This window comes from Cotesia glomerata, linkage group LG6 (assembly GCF_020080835.1).
Source record: "Cotesia glomerata isolate CgM1 linkage group LG6, MPM_Cglom_v2.3, whole genome shotgun sequence".
In the NCBI taxonomy this organism is placed as follows: Eukaryota; Metazoa; Arthropoda; class Insecta; order Hymenoptera; family Braconidae; genus Cotesia; species Cotesia glomerata.
This window is the reverse complement of record NC_058163.1, coordinates 16,517,731-16,535,774: the sequence shown is the minus strand read 5'-3', so window position 1 is coordinate 16,535,774 and position 18,044 is coordinate 16,517,731. Positions and strand designations below refer to the sequence as shown.

Sequence of the window (18,044 nt, the reverse complement as noted above, 5' to 3'; positions counted from 1 at the left end):
TCCTATCATATTGTGGCAATGGTTCCTATAATATTATGAGAATAATGCACATAATAATAGAAAAATGTTTATTTTCATAATAATAGAGCAATCACTTCAAAAATATAAAGTAATTATTATACAGGATGTCCTAAAAGTCACAGACGCCATTTTAGCATCTGATGAAAAAAATAATTCTGAGACGAAAAGTCCTTAGCCATTTTTCAATTAACCGTATAGATAATTAATTATTAATTAAAAATAACGTCTCTTTATTTGTTAGAGAGAGAGCGCCAGTGTCCAGTAAAGTATGTGCCAAACAAAGACACAACTAACTGTATCACTAACTAGATTCTATAGCTAACGTAGTCACACATATTTACTTACACATTCACACATGCAAGCGTCTTCGTTGGAACGCACTTGACTTGACACTAGTGCTCTCTCTCTAACGCAGAAAAGGACGTTATTTTAATTAATAACTAATTATCTATGCGTCTGATTAAAAAATGGCTAAGGACTTTTCGTCTCAGAATTATTTTGTTTATCAGATGCTACAATGGCGTCCGTTACTTCTGGAACACTCTGTATATTTTGTTGCTAATAAATTTTTTTAACTTTCCACTAAGAAAATTGAAAATTTTCAAAAATCGGGAAGTTATTGGTTTTACCCCGTTTTTCGAAAATCGAGTTCTCATCAGATCTCGAGGTTTTGAGGTCCTAGGAAGCTTCCCTAAATGATTTCGCGATGATGTCCGCATGTCTGTATGTATGTATGTATGTATGTATGTATGTATGTATGTATGTATGTATGTATGTATGTATGTATGTATGTATGTATGTATATATGTATGTATGTATGTATGTATGCATGTATGTATGTTTTTTTTTTTTTTTTTTTTTTTTAAGGGGGGGGGAATCCTTTTTACGGATTCTAGGCATAGTTATTTGGCCTGGATATGTGGCGACTCGACGCAGTGTCATACGAAAACTCGACGCTAGCGCCCCTACCCACTAAACCCTAAACCCCTTTTCCTCTTTTCCCTAATCCCTCATGGAAACCGCCGTTAGGCATTACTTCGTAAGGGGAGGATCTAGCTACTGCTCTTTCTTCTGGTAGCTAAGGTGTTATTTTACCTTTCTTCTAGTTGTCATTTGCTCTTCTTCTTTCGATGGAACGCAAGTCTATAAGGGCTTCTGTTGCAAATGTGCTGATGGCGTTCCAGGAGGCTCTTGATGACAACATTGCTTCTACTATTGTCTCTGGTTGGATTTTCTTCTTTAGGATCATCTCCAGCTCATCTCGCTGTAGGTAAAATCGTGGGCACTCAAAAAAAACGTGCTCCGTGTCTTCATTGATTCCTGGGCAGGACGGGCACTCCGGTGAATCATCATGCTTGAAGCGGTGAAGATACGTTCGAGAACATCCATGTCCTGACAACAACTGCATCAGATAGTTATTGACCTCGCCATGACTTCGGTTTAGCTAAACGTCGATCTTCGGTATGAGACGGTGTGTCCATCTCCCTGTTGTCGCAGCGTCCCACTGCGATTGCCATCGTGCGATGCTGTTCTGCCGTTCTTTAGCTCTGAGTTCCTCGGCACTTTGTGTGGTTGTCCTCTTTCGTTGGTAAAGGTTCCGTCTTTCCTCAGCTAGGACTCTGAGTGGCAAAATTCCAGAAATGACACACACTGCTTCCTCTGATATTGTTCGAAAGGCGCTTGCAACTCGTAGGGCACTCGTACGATATATTGGTCCAGCTTTTCTCCATGAATCTTGCACCTCTAGTGCGTCAGCCAAAATGGATATTCCGTAGGTGAGCACCGATGTGACTACTGATGACAATAGTAGCCTCCTGCTCTGCTTTGGGCCTCCGACGTTCGGCATCAATTGTGTGAGACTAGCTCTCACTACTGACACTTTCATACAGACGTGTTCCACTTGCTGCTTGAAGTTGAGTCGGGCATCAAGCATCACTCCCAGATATCGTATATGAGGTTGTGATGTGATTTCTTGGTCACCGACTTTCAGCTTAATTGTTTCAACTTCTTTTCGGCTGGTAATAAGCACTGCTTCGGTCTTCTGCTTGACCAGTTGTAGGTTCACTGTATCCATCCATTGGTTGATCTTCTCAAAAGTGATGTCAAACAGACGTTGAATTTCGTCGAGGTGTTTGGCGACGATCACTGCGGCAACATCATCCGCATACGCTACCAGTTTGACACATCTTGGAAGCTTCAGTCTCAGGAGCCCGTCATACATGATATTCCACAGAAGTGGACCAAGAACAGAGCCCTGTGGCACACCACCGGTTATATCATATTCTTTCGGACCATTCTTTGTATCGTATTTCAGCACTCTATCTGTAAAATAGCTAATCACTAGTCTGCGAAGATATGTTGGCACGTTCATGTATGTATGTATGTATGTATGTATGTATGTATGTATGTATGTATGTATGTATGTATGTATGTATGTGTTTTTTTTTAAAGGGGGGGGGGAATCCTTTTTACGGATTCTAGGCATAGCTGTTTGACCTGGATATGTGGCGACTCGACGCAGTGTCATACTAAAACTCGACGCTAGCGCCCCTACCCACTAAACCCTAAACCCCTTTTCCTCTTTCCCCTAATCCGTCATGGAAACCGCCGTCAAGCATTACTTCGTGAGGGGAGAATCTAGCTACTGCTCTTTCTTCTGGTGGCTAAGGTGTTATTCTTTCCTCCTTCTAATTGGCGTCATTCGCTCTTCTTCTTTCTATGGAACGCAGGTCTCAGAGGACTCCCGTGACAAACGTGTTTGTGGCATTCCAGGCAGCCTCTGATGACAGCATTGCTTCTACTATTGTCTCTGGTTGGATTTTCCTCTTCAGGATATTCTCCAGCTCATCTCGCTGTGGATAAAAACGTGGGCACTCAAAAAAGACGTGCTCTGCATCTTCATTGACTCCTGGGCAGGATGGGCACTCTGGGGAATTATCATGCTTAAAGCAGTGGAGATATGCCCGGAAACAGCCGTATCCTGATAACATCTGCGTAAGATAATAGTTGACCTCACCGTGACTCCAGTTTAGCCAAACGTTGATCCTTGATATGAGACGATACGTCCACCTACCCTTCACTGTGGCTTCCCACTGTAGTTGCCATCAACTTATGCTCTTCTGCCATTTTTCTGTTCTAAGCTCCTCAGCGCTTATTGTGGTTGACTTACTTCGTTGGTAAAGGATCCGTCTTTCCTCAGCTAAGACTCTGAGAGGCAAAGTTCCGGAAATGATACACACTGCTTCCATAGATATTGTGCGGAAGGCGCTTGCTACTCTTAAGGTACTCAGACGTTAGACTGGTCCAGCCTTTCTTCATGATTCTTGCTTCTCAAGTGCGTCCGCCCAGATAGATATTCCATAAGTGAGCATTGATGTGACTACAGATGATAGCAGTAGTCTTCTGCTCTGCTTTGGGCTTCCGACGTTTGGCATCAGTCGTGCCAAGCTAGCTACCACTGCTGATGCTTTTGCACTCAGGTGTTTGACTTGCTGCTTAAAGTTGAGTCGGGCATCAAGCATCACTCCCAGATATCGGATATATGGTTGTGATGTGATTTCTTGCTCTCCGACTTTCAGCTTTATGGTCTCTATCACTTTTCTGCTGGTAATAAGCACAGCCTCAGTCTTCTGTTTAGCCAGTTGTAAATTCATTGAGTCCATTCACCGGTTAACTTTCTCAAAGGTGATACCGAACATGTGGTTTATCTCATCTAGGTGTTTAGCAACGATTACAACAGCTACATCATCTGCATATGCAACAAGCTTGACACTTCTTGGAAGAGTCAGTCTCAGCAGGCCATCATACATGACATTCCACAGAAGTGGACCCAGAACGGAACCCTGGGGTACACCTCCGGTAATATCATACTCTTTTGGACCATTTTTTGTGTCGTATCTCAGGATTCTGTCCGTGAAGTAGCTAGCCACTATCCTACGTAAGTATCCTGGTACGTTTTCTCTTCCAGAGCTAGCATAATGCAGTCCTAGTTGGCGGAGTTGAAGGCATTTTTGTTGTCCAAAGTGGCCACCAGGCAGTACTTCTTCGCTCCACCCTTCCATCTGATCTTCGCTCCACCCTTCGATTGCCTCCTTGGCCGTTGCAACAACTAGATTGATTGCGTCCAGGGTTGATCGTCCTTTCCGGAAACCATACTGGTTGTCTGCCAGGAGTGGATCGACAACTGCTTCTATTCTTTGGTGGATTATACGCTCAAATATCTTACCTGCCGTGTCTAACATACAAAGTGGTCGATAAGATGACGGTTCTTCTGGTAGCTTTTTCCCTTTTGGAAGTAGTACTAGTCGTTGCTGCTTCCACTTCCGAGTGAAAATCCCTTTCTTGAGGCATGTGTCGTAGACGTCCAGGAACGTCTTTTTAAAGCAATATTGGGGACCCCGTCCAATCCCGGCGCTTTAATGTTTCCTACACGATTACAAGCTTCTATCAGTTCTTCTTCCGTGACACATGGAATGTCATCCATTTCATTCTGCGCTAATAGGTAGTTAAACTCGCTTTGTTCGGGAAACAACGCGTTAACGATCTTCTGTAGGAGTTGAGGACACGTGGGCGATAGCAGTAGCTGGTTTTGAAGATGGGTCATGACCACCTTATACGGCCTACCCCACAGATCTCTGTCCACCTCGTTGATGAGCTCCTTTCAGCATTTTCTTTTGCTATCTGATGGCTTTGTTCAGGGATCGACGGGCTTTTTTGTACTCTGCGACCAGCTCCGCAGAGTTAGGTCGTCGGTAGCCACGCTGAGATATTCTTCTCTTCTGATGACACTCTTTACGAAGGCCGCTGATGTGGACGTTCCAGCAGTAAACGGAAGGTCTTGTGTTCATGCCACGTCTACGAGACATACTGGCATCACAAGCCTGGGTCACTCTTTTCATCAGGTCATTGGTCTTCTCTTCTGCGCAGCCCGCGATAATCTGGTCACTATTGAGAGCTACTGACAATGCACTTGGGTCAAGAGTTTTTACCTTCCAACCAATGGTGTTAAGTTGCTTTTTAGGTCTTCTCGGGCTCTGGACGTTTGATATTTTCCAGAGAATCGCGTTGTGGTCGCTGGCTGTGTAGATATCCATCACCTTCCAGTTGATATTACCTCTGGTGAGGCTGCTACTGACGAAAGTGAGATCTACAATCGAACTTGCGTCTCCTTTGGTGTAGGTTGGTGTATCACCACCGTTGAGCAGTACTACATCTAATGTAGAAAAGGCTTTTAGTAGTTCCTTTCCTCGCGCGTTTGTATGCTTGCTGCCCCAGTCTACTGCCCAGGCGTTGAAGTCCCCGGCTATTGCCACTGGGTGGTAATGCTTCGCGTCCTTGGTAAGTCGATCCAGAAATGCGGTGAATTCGACAGTAGAGAGGCTAGGTGGTGCGTAACAGCTATAGAAGCGGATGCCCTTTACTGATACTGCTACAAAGCCGGCATTGCTGTTGTAGACTGCATTTTGGAAAGGGAGCTTGCCACATGACCAGATGACAGCTTTTGATGTGCTGTCAGATTCCCAGGGTTGGGTACTCAGGTGTTTATATGGCTCTGCTATCAGTACCAAGTCAAGCTCTAGTTCTCGCACGGATTGCATGAGCAGGTCATGCGCTGCCTCACAATGGTTGAGATTGAGCTGCAGCACCCTCATGTTTGTTTGTTTGTCAACTTCTGGAGTGCCTCCTGAAATAACGAGCACTTATAAGTACCGGCATGGTGGGCAACATTCTCTGCACTTTCAATCTCAGCACATAATGCACATTTGGCTGGATTTTTACAATCAGCAATCTTGTGCCCTTCTTGTCCGCACCTGATGCAAAGCTTCGACCGGTCCACCTTGCTTTTGCACTGGGATCTGTCTGAAATGTCTGAAATGCCAGCATTTAAAGCATTGAATAGGTCTCTTCGTTGCCCTTATTCGGCAATTAACCCAACCAATCCGGATTTTGCTACTTCCATCCAGTAGTTTCTGTGCTGTTGCTGCTGGTAGAATGACTGTGGCAATTTGAGTACGTCTATAGGCCTTACGGACCTTGATTGCCTCTAGTGGTATCTCACAGCCATCTCCAGCTTCCTTTTGTAGGGCACCCTGGATGTCGTCCTTCGTTGTGTCATCATCGACGTCTCGGATCTTAATTATCTCCTGTGTTTCTTTGCAGGTTACTCTTGCGTTTTTTTTTTCAGTATGTCTGCAATGGTCTTTCTCAATGTTTGGCCTGTGTCGGTGTTCTTCCTCGAAAGAGTTATCAGCATATCTCCAGCATTGGTCTTATGGATCTTCTCTACCGTACTGCGGACCTGATCATCAGGGACATCTTGTTTTATTCGACGCAGGATCTCGGCGTACTTTGCTTTCTCTGTCAGCTGGATGATGAGGGCATCCGGTCTGATCCATTTCCGCGGTTTCTTTCGCTTGGGTTGAGATCGGGCCTCCTTTGTCATCTGTTTTGAGAGCACCTCCTTCTTCTGTCGCTTTAGCTCTTTCCAGGACTGAACTTTCTGCCAAACCGACGCTTTTTCCTGTTCGTCGCTTCGTACTGCCGCTCCTTGCGGAGGGCTATTCTTCAAATCCTTTTTCTTCACGACTTAGCTGATTGCTGGGTCAGGAGAAGGTCGATCTTTTCTCTTACCTGACTTGCTGCTGGCTTTACTTTTGTCTTTCGCGAATGATTCACCGTCACCTTCGGCTCCGGTGTCCATTGCTTCGTCAGTCACGACGACAGCCTGACAGGCTTTCTCCGGAGTAGCATGGGAAATGCACTGCAATTATGAGCACCACTCCTCGTCCAACTTCTTAAACCTTTGAAGGGCGTTAGCTACACCAGTCGTCTTGGCCTTTATCTCTTTGTGAATGTTGACCTTTGGTTGGACGAAATCATTCAACTTACTGATCAGCTTTTCAAGGCGTTTGAGCGCTTGCGACCGTCTTGCTGGCTTTCTGGCATGCATTATGGAGGTGTTCGCGAAAAGATAGTTTCTCGTCTATCATTACCCCTAGATAGCGCAGGGCCCTTGTTGACGTCAGTGTTGTTTCTTCCATGTCCACAGCGAATGGTTTTGGGAACCATTTTTGCGGCGTCAGAACAACCATCTCGGTTTTATGCTTGGCGAGTTTCAGGTGATGTTTATCAAGCCAGGTCTCGACGGCGTCAATGGTTTCCCGGATCAGTAATTCGGCCTCTTCTATGCTGTCTACTACTATCGTGGCCGCAACGTCGTCTGCAAAGCCCGTTAGCTCTACTTGCTTTGGTAACGAGATTTCAAGAAGCTCGTCGTAGTCCGCATTCCATAGATCGGGCTCCATTATTGAGCCTTGCGGTACGCCAGCCGATATGGCGTATTCTTGTGGGCCTTCCGTAGTTTCCGCTATTAGCTTTCTTTCGTCCAGGTAGTTGTCGACTAGTGCCAGATTCTCTGGCTCCGCGTCAAACTTGTGCTCCAGAGCATCTAAAATGTCTCTCCAATTTGCGCTGTTAAATGCGTTTTTGACATCTAGCGTGAGGAAGAGACATACTTTACGAGCTTTGAGGCTATCAGACCATGCTTGTGTTGCTGTCTTTATAACTTTCTCGATCGCTTCGACTGTAAAACGACCTTTCCGGAAGCCATGCTGGTTGGTGGAAAAACCTCCAGCATGGTCGATGTCGTTGCGAAGTCTCCCTTGTATGAGCTTCTGGAGCAGTTTTCCAGCAATGTCTAGCATACAGAGTGGTCTAAACGACGAAGGTGTTTCGGGGGTTCCCTTTCCTTTATCTAAGAGAACCAATCTCTGCCGCTTCCAGACCGCGGGGAACGTGCCAGTCGTCAAGCATGCGTTGTAGGTGTTCAGGAGTATGTCTGGGTGTTCCACGGCTACAATCTTGATCACCGCTGCCGGGATGCCATCAGGTCCAGGTGCCTTTCCTGTTTTGAGTGACTTGGCCGCGTCTTGTAGTTTCTTAGTTGTGAAGGGTGTTCCTCCGTTGTTTTTAGCGTAGTGTTTCTTCTCCCGCCGCGGGTGTTTGGAGAAAAGCTCCGCTACAATGCTGTCCATTAAGGCAAGAGACTTCGGCGCTTCTGGTGAAGCCTTTCTAAGGCGTTTGGTGACAATTTAGTAGACTTCGCCCCAGATGTCCTTGTCGAGATCATTACAGATCTGTTTCCACAATATCGCTTTTCTTGCTTTAATGGCTCAGTTTAGCATCTTTTTGGCCTGTTTGTACTTTTTTGAATACAAGTCCTCGCTTCGGGAGTGTTTCGCGGCTCTCGTTGTGCGGCGACATAGCTTATAACATATTTTGCGAAGTTCTGCTATGTCTGTTGACCACCAGTACGCCGACCTGTGGAAACTCCTATTTTTCAGCCGCCGCATAGAGGTGTCACATGCGGCAGCAATCTCCTTCATCATATTTAGCACTGCCTTTTCTGTCTCGCTGCAGGTATCCGGAGTCGGGTTGTTCTGAAATATAGACCAGCTTCGTGCAAGTGAAGCTCACAATGCCTCTGGATCAAGCCTTCTGCCATTCCACTTCCGCTTAGAAAGGTCGCGTTGTGAATCCGGAGTAGATGACAATCCAACGTTGAATGTCACAAACTGGTGGTCACTGCCACTGTATTCTTCGGATACAGTCCAGTCTTCGATCATGCTGATAGTCCTTGGAATCGCCAACGAAATGTCGAAGATGGACTTTTGATACCCTGGTCTTCTAAAGGTCGTGGGGCTCCCGGTGTTCAGCACTATGAGGTCAAGTCTAGCCGCGACGTCAGCGATCTCGTTACCTCTGGTGTCGGAGAAAGCAGCGCCCCACTCAGCCGATTTAGCGTTGAAGTCTCCGGCTACGATGACTTCGCCGTTGAACTTAGTGACCGCATCTTCTATATTTGCTAGTTTCTGTCGGAACACACTAATCCCTTCGTTAGGTGAGAAATCGACGTGCATGAAGTAGGTTGTGGGGGTTTGAATCCAGACAAAACCTGCTCCACTTCCGCTGTTGTTGACGGTAACGTTCTTTGTGTTCACAATCCAAATTGCTGCTGTTCCAGTTTTGTCTGCGAACCGTGTTTTACCTTCGATGTTTAGATATTGCTCGCATCTAAATATCGAGATAAAGCAGACGTCAATTTTATCTTCAAAGATACGCTGGTGCAGCAGGTTTTGCGCCAAGGCGCACCTATTCAGGTTGCCTTGTAGTATGCGTGTCATTTCTGCCCTCTTTTGGCTTCTGCAAGTGCTGTGCGGAATGGCCTGGAAGCTCTAGTGCCAGGAATATGGCATAGACCATCCTGGGCATCTTTGTCCGGAGCACAAAGGAAGCATTTTGGCTTCTTCGTGCAGTTTACAGCCTTGTGGTTCTCTCCGCCACATTTGTAGCAGCGCCTGCTTCTGTTTGGTCCCGCACACTGGCGTGTTTGGTGTCAAAAACTAAGACATTTAAAACAGCGGGTTACTTTTGCAACTGGGCGTATACGACAGTCCACCCAACTGATCATTATATGGGACTTGTCAAGGGCCTTAATCGCACTGGCCTTGTCTACTTCGCAGAAGGCTGCCCGATTTCCTTGTGGTGTGGGTTTTGTCAAATTTACCTGTTTGACCTCCAGGCTGTCAGTGAATTCACGTTTGAGTGCTTCACGGACTTCTCGATCGCTGTTGTTGGTGTTAGCGTCTTGACCGTGCCGATGTTTGCAGTGGCTGACCTTACTGCATCGGTGAAAGCCTTACTGTCTTCGATCTTTCGAGTCATTTCAGGGAAAATGCCTCCGTGTTTCGTCTTTTTAATAGACTTTATGTCTACGTCCGTCTCGACAGGGCTTACCTTGGCCTTGATTTCCTTTAGGATATCGGCATAAGTTTGGCCGTCTACTGGTTGGACAAGAACAGCCTTAGTTCTTGTCTTCTTTCTCCTCGGTTTCTTAGAGGCACCCTTACTTGGCTGCTTTTGAGCTTTTTTGGGGGAAGCCGCTGTTTCATGCTCTTTTTACTTCTTCTTCCTATTTCGGTCCACTGTAGTCCAGACGTCCTCCCGGGCTGGCTTTTTCTGTGGTGGCTTGTCGATTATTGAAGAAGGGCTGGGCGTGGACAGCTGCCTCTTCTTGTTACTGTCCTTTCCTTGCTGTGGTAATTTTTTAGGAGTGACCAAAGATGGCTGTGGTTTTTTGGTCAGACTCGGAGTTGTTTGAATCGTTGAGGGCGACATGTCTGGTGATTTGTTGGCTAACCTATATGCTGTAGTGATAGATGTAAACAATTTTCTAATCTCATGATGGAGATTCTTCTTGTCTTTTATAAACTCAGCTAACTCTTCGATCTTGATACCGAGCCTCTTCATTGGTGACTGTTGGCCTGTAACGGTCGGTACAGAGTTGATTCTTCCTCGGTAGATTTGATTAGTGACAGGAGCCAAAGGTCTTCCACTTTTTGGAGGAATGTTGCTCAGCTGTCCGTTCTCTGCCATCTGGGCTGATTTCGTACTCCCTGTAATCTTGCTAGCATTGCTAGACAGCAGAGCCATGGGGTCTACTCCGCTGTTCAAACGGTCGCTTGATAACTACAAGTTCAGGCCCGTTTGCACGCCTTTCCTCACCGGCACTGAGGTATCCCCCCGTTGCACCGTAGACGATATTTGACATTGATCTGTCATTTTCATATCATCTTTTGCTAGGTTTTGGTCCACCCCGAGTATTCTATTTCCTCGGTACCCGACGCATCTGACGTGCAGATATGCCGGGCATTCCCCTATCCGCCACCTGGGGAGGCACCCGATGTGGGACCCAGCAAGCCCGACACGAGGTGTATGTGTGTGTGTGTGTGTGTGTGTGTGTGTGTTTGTGTGACCCTATTATAACTTTTGAACAGCTTAACCGATTTCATCGCGGTTGGTGCCATTCAAAGGGGCTTGACCAAACTTAGATTTTGAATACATTTTGGACTGATTCGAACCAGAAGATTTTGAGACATCCCAAAAAAACTACAAAACAAAATTTTTTTCAAATGTGGTTTTTTTGTTTTTTAAATTTGGTTTAAACTAACTTTAAATGTAGATAAAACAGTGTACATAACTTTTCGTTGTTATAAAAACAATATTCCAAATAATATAAGACTGTATATAAATAACTAAGATTTAAAAAAAGTAGATAATCATAAATACTTAGGAATACATATTGACTATCTAATGAAATGGGATATACACGTCAAAGAACTAATTAAAAAGCTGAATACATTGAATTTATAATATATAAACTAGATAAAATTATGGATACCAGGACTTTAAAAATGATATACCATGCATTATTTGAAAGTATCATAAACTATGGTATCATCGCTTAGGGGGGGGGGGGGTTTCTACAAAAATGTGATCAACCCACTATTGTCTATGCAAAAAAAAAATAATCAAAAAACTTAGGCTGGAACATAACACATCACTAAATATTAAGCAAACCATCTTTTTATCTTAAATAGTTCATTATACTACTATGATGCATGTAAAAAAATTGTACAACGATTATGATGGTAGATCTATAAAATCAATAAAACGAAATATTGTAAAAATCTATACTACGTTGCAATAAAATATTTTAATCTTTTGCCAACTAAATATAAAGAATTGTCGAAAATTAATGAAGCGAACAAGGTTGAAATAAAAAAATGGTTAGCAAATACACAGAATCAACTTATTTCCTAAAATAATACAATCTCAGTTACCAAGTACAAAATCAAATAAGGCTTAAAATACTAAAAACTAAATATAAAATAGATCAAAATTTAATTGTAATTTTTTCTTGAAAGCTCATGAGAGAGTGACTCAATTAGTAATAAATATTATTGTTTATCACTAGGCATTAAGCTTATCTCTTCATCCCTACCCTATGTACAGACAATTATTTATCTCTATAGGAATTATATGTAGTTTATATGTACAACTATATATGTAATTTTGGGAATTAAATAAATAAATCAAGTAAATAAATCTACATTAATAAAGTATCGGATTTTAGGAAAAGATAGTAATATTAATTAAGATGTTATTATTAAGGAATCACGGTGTGGTTAAAACTTACGTGTTTATTTATTCGAAATAAAATTCTCTGCTAAGTACAAAGGTACAATAAAACAATAAAATAGAGAAACTTAAACTTAACTTCCCACTTTGAAAATTATCATTTTCAAAACTAAGAAGTTATTGATTCCACACCAAGAGAAAAGTTCATAGTTAGCTAAATTATATCGTCACAAGTATAGTTTTCTGAACCTTTCTTTTGTAGTTACTCGAACTATGCATTAGTTGAAGTATCTATATTGATAAATAGTTAAATGGATTATATTTTAATAAATATTGTCGTGTTGAAAAAAAAATTATGAAATGAACGAAAGATTGTTATGGACGATGTCTCAGATATCTTAACTGGAAGAGTCCTTGGTGCGTACCCAAAAGATCGGGGTTCGATTCTTGGTCCGGGTACTTGAATTAATAAGTGACGATGCTACTTAACTAAATTTTCCTAGTTCAGAGAACCAGATTTTTCTCTCAGTGCAGTCTGATTTTAAGATGTTGAGTATTCATCAGATCTCTGCGTTGATATAAGTGGAATTGATATAACAGAACCTTCATAATTGATTTGTTCATTTTGTCAGCTTGTCAATAATCAGTGTCTTCTAGTGATTGACTCCATTATTTGAAATTAATTATTAAATTTGAGAAATCACTATCAAAAAGCATGCATTTCCCAATGAAAAGACATTAATACCAAGAAAAATACAAAGGAATATTTTTCGACCGTAATTTCAAACATTGAATAGAAACCGTCATCACAAACAAAGCTCGCGTTACATGAAATACATAAAGTTAATGCCATGTTTATTTAGCGAAAATAACTTCCAGTGATCAAACTAATGGTGTTTACCCCTATTATCGATCAGTCTTAAAATATTGTAAAGTAAAATCGTTTGACAATTATTTTCTGGAATAGCAATTAATTATATTTTATTATAACTCACCAATGGAAGTATCGTAAGCATGCAGATACTCAGAAGTCATGAACTGTGATACAATAGAACTCTTGCCAACTGATGGTGCGCCAAGCATTAAGATTTTGTAAGGTACTGAACCTTGAGATGCACTGCTTTCTCTAGAGCTCGCTAATGAGCCAGCAGCTGAATTTCTCGCTGAACCAGGATAAGAGGCAGTTAAATGTTCCGTGCTGCAACATAACACACATCGTGTTTCTGTTTAAAAACAAAACTATAATCACCAAGACAACTACTAAATAAAATTAATTATACACATTCAAATTATGTGTGAGTACTATGGGACAAAGTTTTTTGATAACAAAAGAAAAAGTTATTTTAGAAAATATATTCAATTTTTATTATTACGATATACGCCCGAGTCAAAATTCGACTCCCGTTTTGACCGTAAAAATGTCCCAACTCTTTGAAATCTAATATGCCGCTGAAAATCAAGTCTGTTTTGACCGTAAAAATTTCCAGGAGTATAATATTATCATTATAAATATTATTACTATATTTGTCATCTTGTTGATTGTTATTATTTCTCTTGTCATCTTGCAGTTCTTAGGTGCGAAAATTCAAATTAATAAAAAAACAAATTTTCATGAAAAGTTGACATTTAAAAATTAAAAATAAATAAATAAATAACTAAATAATAATAATAATAATAATAATAATAATAATAATAACTGTGACGGGTGGGCCTATCCTCCCGTAAATATTATGAAAAATCATATATATATTTCTATAAATCGATGGGCCAACTTGCCCACATGAATTAGACACCAAATTTCCGTTGTATTCCTAGCCTGAATCTGGTTACTGAGAATCGCTACTTGCACGTGGTGCTGATGAGACACTCTCTCGTGAGAATCGAACAGACAGGTACCTTAATACGGAGAACCACTTTTGGCGTATTAATACCGTTTTCTGCTGAGTAGGGAACACGACAATAACTACCTAGTTCCCGAAGACGGAATAATCTTAGTTCATTCGCGGAATAATATGAGTTCAGCATAGTAATACAGGTGTCCGACGGCATCCGCGACCGAGGTGGCATAAACCTGCAACCTCCAGGATGAGCGGCCACTTGTAATCAGTCAGTAGTTTAGCCTGTCCGAATCTATGTCAAGTCCGAGCTGTCTTGCATCGTAATTGATTGTCTCGTCTCATTCTCGTTGCTGTCCCATCTCTCTCTCTCTCTCAGTTATAGAATCGAAAGTATTGCATCAAATGGATTAGAATTGCTTTCATAAATAGAATTAGTTCGTAAAAAAGACTCTCAGGGCCATTTCGGGCAACTCCCATGCTTTGGGGACGCCCAATAAACAATTGGTAGCGTAATTCACGAGTATTCTTCATTTACTGAACGACCCATCCCCTTATCAACATCTAAATATTTTTCAGTGAGACGCTGAGCTAGTCCGGAGGTCTGTTTACGTGACAGGTAAATAACCAGGTGTAAGCTCACACGTAACAATAATTACCTCAGGAAAGGCTTTTTTTTTTTCAAAAATTTGAATTTTGAAAAAAAAAATTAGGAAAACGGTTGACCCTGAAGGCCATCCCTGCAACTTCCCGCTAATTCCATACTTAAGCGCTTAAAACTGCACCAATGACGTTTTTGAGCTCTTCGAGCTCAAAAATAAAATTTATGGGTTATTTTGAGCTCTCCGAGCTCAAATAGATTGCTTTCTTATGCTTTAAAGCTCTTCGAGCTCAAAAGTCTGATAGAGATTTAATAAGACACTATTTTTTGAATTTTTAAACCACAATAACATTTGAATGAATAAACCGATTTTTACGCGGTTAGAAGCATTCGACGCAGTTTTTTAAGCCTCACAAAGAATCTTAAATTTTGGATTGATCGCGCTAGGAATTTTGGAGTTATTCCGAAAAAACACTTTTTTCGGTTTTTTTTCGTTCACGATATCTCTCGAACGAATCAACAGATTTTGACCGGACTGGTGGTGATCAACGTAGTTTTTTGAGGTTAAGAGCTAATTAGTTTTTGGAATTGAACCTTTGAGCCGTTTAAAAGTTATTCCAAAAAAACCACATTTGAAAAAAATTTTTTTTTCAGTTTTTTTAAGATTTCTCAAAATCTATTGATCTGAATCGGTCCAAATAGTTTCCAAAATCTAAGTTTAGTCAAGCCCTTTCGAATGGCACCAACCGTGATGGAATCGGTCAAGCCGTTCAAAAGTTATAAGCGGTTCACATACTTTCACACACACACACACACAAACACACACACACACACACACACACACACACACACACACACACACACACACACACACACACACACACACACACATACATACAGACAGCGTGACAACCTCGCGGGGATAGTCAGGGAAGCTTCCTGTGACCTTCAAACGTCGAGATCTGATGAAAACTCGATTTTTGCAAAACGGGGTGAAAACAATAACTTCCCGATTTTTGAAAATCTTCGATTTTCTTAGCGGGAAGTTAAAAATTATTCTTTTCTAAATTCAGTTAGTTCAGCAAAAAGTTTTAAAATATATAAGAATCGCAGGTAATTGTTTACTTTCACGTTTTTAAAAGTAAACTAGTTGTCGCAATTGAAATGTTAACTTAAATTTTGCTCTGATAGGAAATGGCCAATAAAACTCATGCATCCACTTGTCTATCAATTTTTGGTGATTTGTTTCGTATTCTATGGATAAAAATGAACAAATAAAAAAAAAAATTTTCGAAAATATTAATTTTTTGATATTTTTTCAAAATTATTTTTTCAATCCAACAATTGACCTTTTTTTTATATTTTTTTTCTATTCTAAAATTGAAATAAAAAAAAAATTTTTCTATTTTAGATTTACTTAAATAAAAAAAAATTAGGAAAACGGTTGACCCTAAAGTAATGAAATAAATAACAAAATGACTGTGCACCTAGTTGGAGTGGTCCTGACTACAGAGTATAAACTCAACGACGGTCGTTTAAGGTCTTCAATTTCCACGAGTCAGTAAACAAATGCCAATTTTACAGGAAAATGAACATGCCAGGGGATAAGACGCAAAATGTGGGGGACAAATTTAAACGTAATTTTTTTTAAGAAAAAAAAAATTTCATGCAATTTTACTCGCTTGATTACGAAAATTTATTTAATTTATTTTGTTGAAATATATAATTTAAATAATCTATTCGATTTCTAAGCACTTTAAATGTCTAATATATGAACAGAATCAGCCCGGGGACAAGCCAGGGGAGAGATGTTTTTGGACTTCGAGATAAAATTGTGACTAAATCAAATAAAATTAAGAAATGAATTTGAGTGACCACTTAGATGAGCACGAGCTTTAAGAGATAATTACATTTTTTCAAAAAAATTTGTTTTCAAAAAGATGATTTTTCACTGTGGACGTCGAATTTACGTCTTAACTGAGAATGACCCTTAAAAGAAAGTAGAGTTGAAAAATTGAATTTTTTCAAATTAAATGTTTACGTTATATCTATTAAAGCGATAAAAATTGTTATTAAGTGAGTTTTAACTGAAAATATTAACAAATTAATTTCAAAAAAATTAGAAAAACGGTAGACCCTGAAGGTCATCCATGCAACTTCCCGCTAATTCCATACCTAGGTGCTTAAAATTGCACTAATGATGTTTTTGAGCTCTCCGAGCTCAAAAATACCATTTATGTGTTATTTTGAGCTCTCCGAGCTCAAAGAGATAGCTTTTTTATGCTTTTGAGCTCTTCGAGCTCAAAAGTCTAATAGAGGTTTCATCGAACAAAATTTTTTGAATTTTCGAACCACAATAACTTTTGAATGAATCAACCGATTTTCACGTGGTTGGAGGCATTCGACGCCATTTTTTCAGCCTCATGGGTCATGAAGAATCTTCAGGTTTGAATTGATAGAACTAGGAAATTCGGAGTAATTCTAAAAAAAACACTTTTTTCGGTTTTCTTTCGTTTACGATATCTTTTGAACGAATTGACCGATTATGACCAGCTTGACATTGATTGATGTAATTTTTTTATATTAATAGCTGATTAGTTTTTGAAATTGATCGGTACAGCCGTTTGGAAGTTATTCCAAAAAATGTCGGAGTTATGTTAAAAAAACACTTGTTTCCAAATATTTCGTCGAAGATGTCTCTCGAACCAATCAACCGATTTTTACGTTCTTGGCGGCGATCGACGCGGTTTTTTGAGTTCTAAAAATTGTTTATTTTTTTAAAAACGATCCGATGAAAAATGTCAAAGTTATGTGAAAAAAACACTTTTTCCATTTTTCTTTCGTTCACGATATCTCTCGAACGAAGAATATATGGTAAGGCTTTCGCCTACCTCCGAAGAGGCCGATTCCTGGGCTCAAAAAGACTATACTTGCACGTATATTTGTCCTACCCTCACGTAACAAAAACACTGCCAAGTTTGCGGGCAAGGAAAAACTATGCCCTCAAGCATTTACGCTATCATAGGACAGATGTGAATGGAGTTGAATTTAATGTCAATCTATCCTCGTACACAGTCAACTGTATCAAATCCATTCAACGACTGCGTTAGCCTGATCGGTAATATAATAACAACCCGATCAGTTACCAGCGGGGCCCATGCAGGGAGATGCAGCCGTAAGACCTGTTAGAGCCATAATACTTATCCCCCCTACAAAAGTCTCATTCGTATATCTGTCTAATATAGTTTCCGAATCTTTAAGCTTACCTGCGTTGTCAAATAATTTGACAGCGTCACGAGGCCTTGCTTGGTTATATCTCTCAAACGAATCAACTGATTTTGTACGGATTAGCGACGATCGATTTGGTTTTTCAAGGTTAAGGGTGGATTAGTTTTTGGAGTTGATCGATAGAGCCGTTTAAAAGTTATTCCAAAAAACCACTTTTAAACAGATTTTTAACTTCCCGCTAAGAAAACCGAAGATTTTCAAAAATCGAGAAGTTATTGTTTTCACCCCGTTTTGCAACATTCAAGTTTTCATCAGATCTCGACGTGTTAAGGTCATAGAAAGCTTCCCTGACTACCCCTGCGATGTTGTCACTATGCCTA

At 40.8% G+C, this 18,044-nt stretch overlaps 1 protein-coding gene across 4 annotated transcripts in view; it reads right to left on the bottom strand.

The window, feature by feature from the left end:
- LOC123266732 overlaps positions 1-18,044 on the bottom strand; it is a 751,444-nt gene that overhangs the window by 168,598 nt on the left and 564,802 nt on the right. For all 4 annotated transcript variants that reach the window (XM_044731127.1, XM_044731129.1, XM_044731128.1 and 1 more), the window contains exon 7: positions 12,996-13,198. In XM_044731127.1, the coding sequence (XP_044587062.1) occupies positions 12,996-13,198 (203 nt within the window). The remainder of the gene's footprint in view (positions 1-12,995; positions 13,199-18,044) is intronic.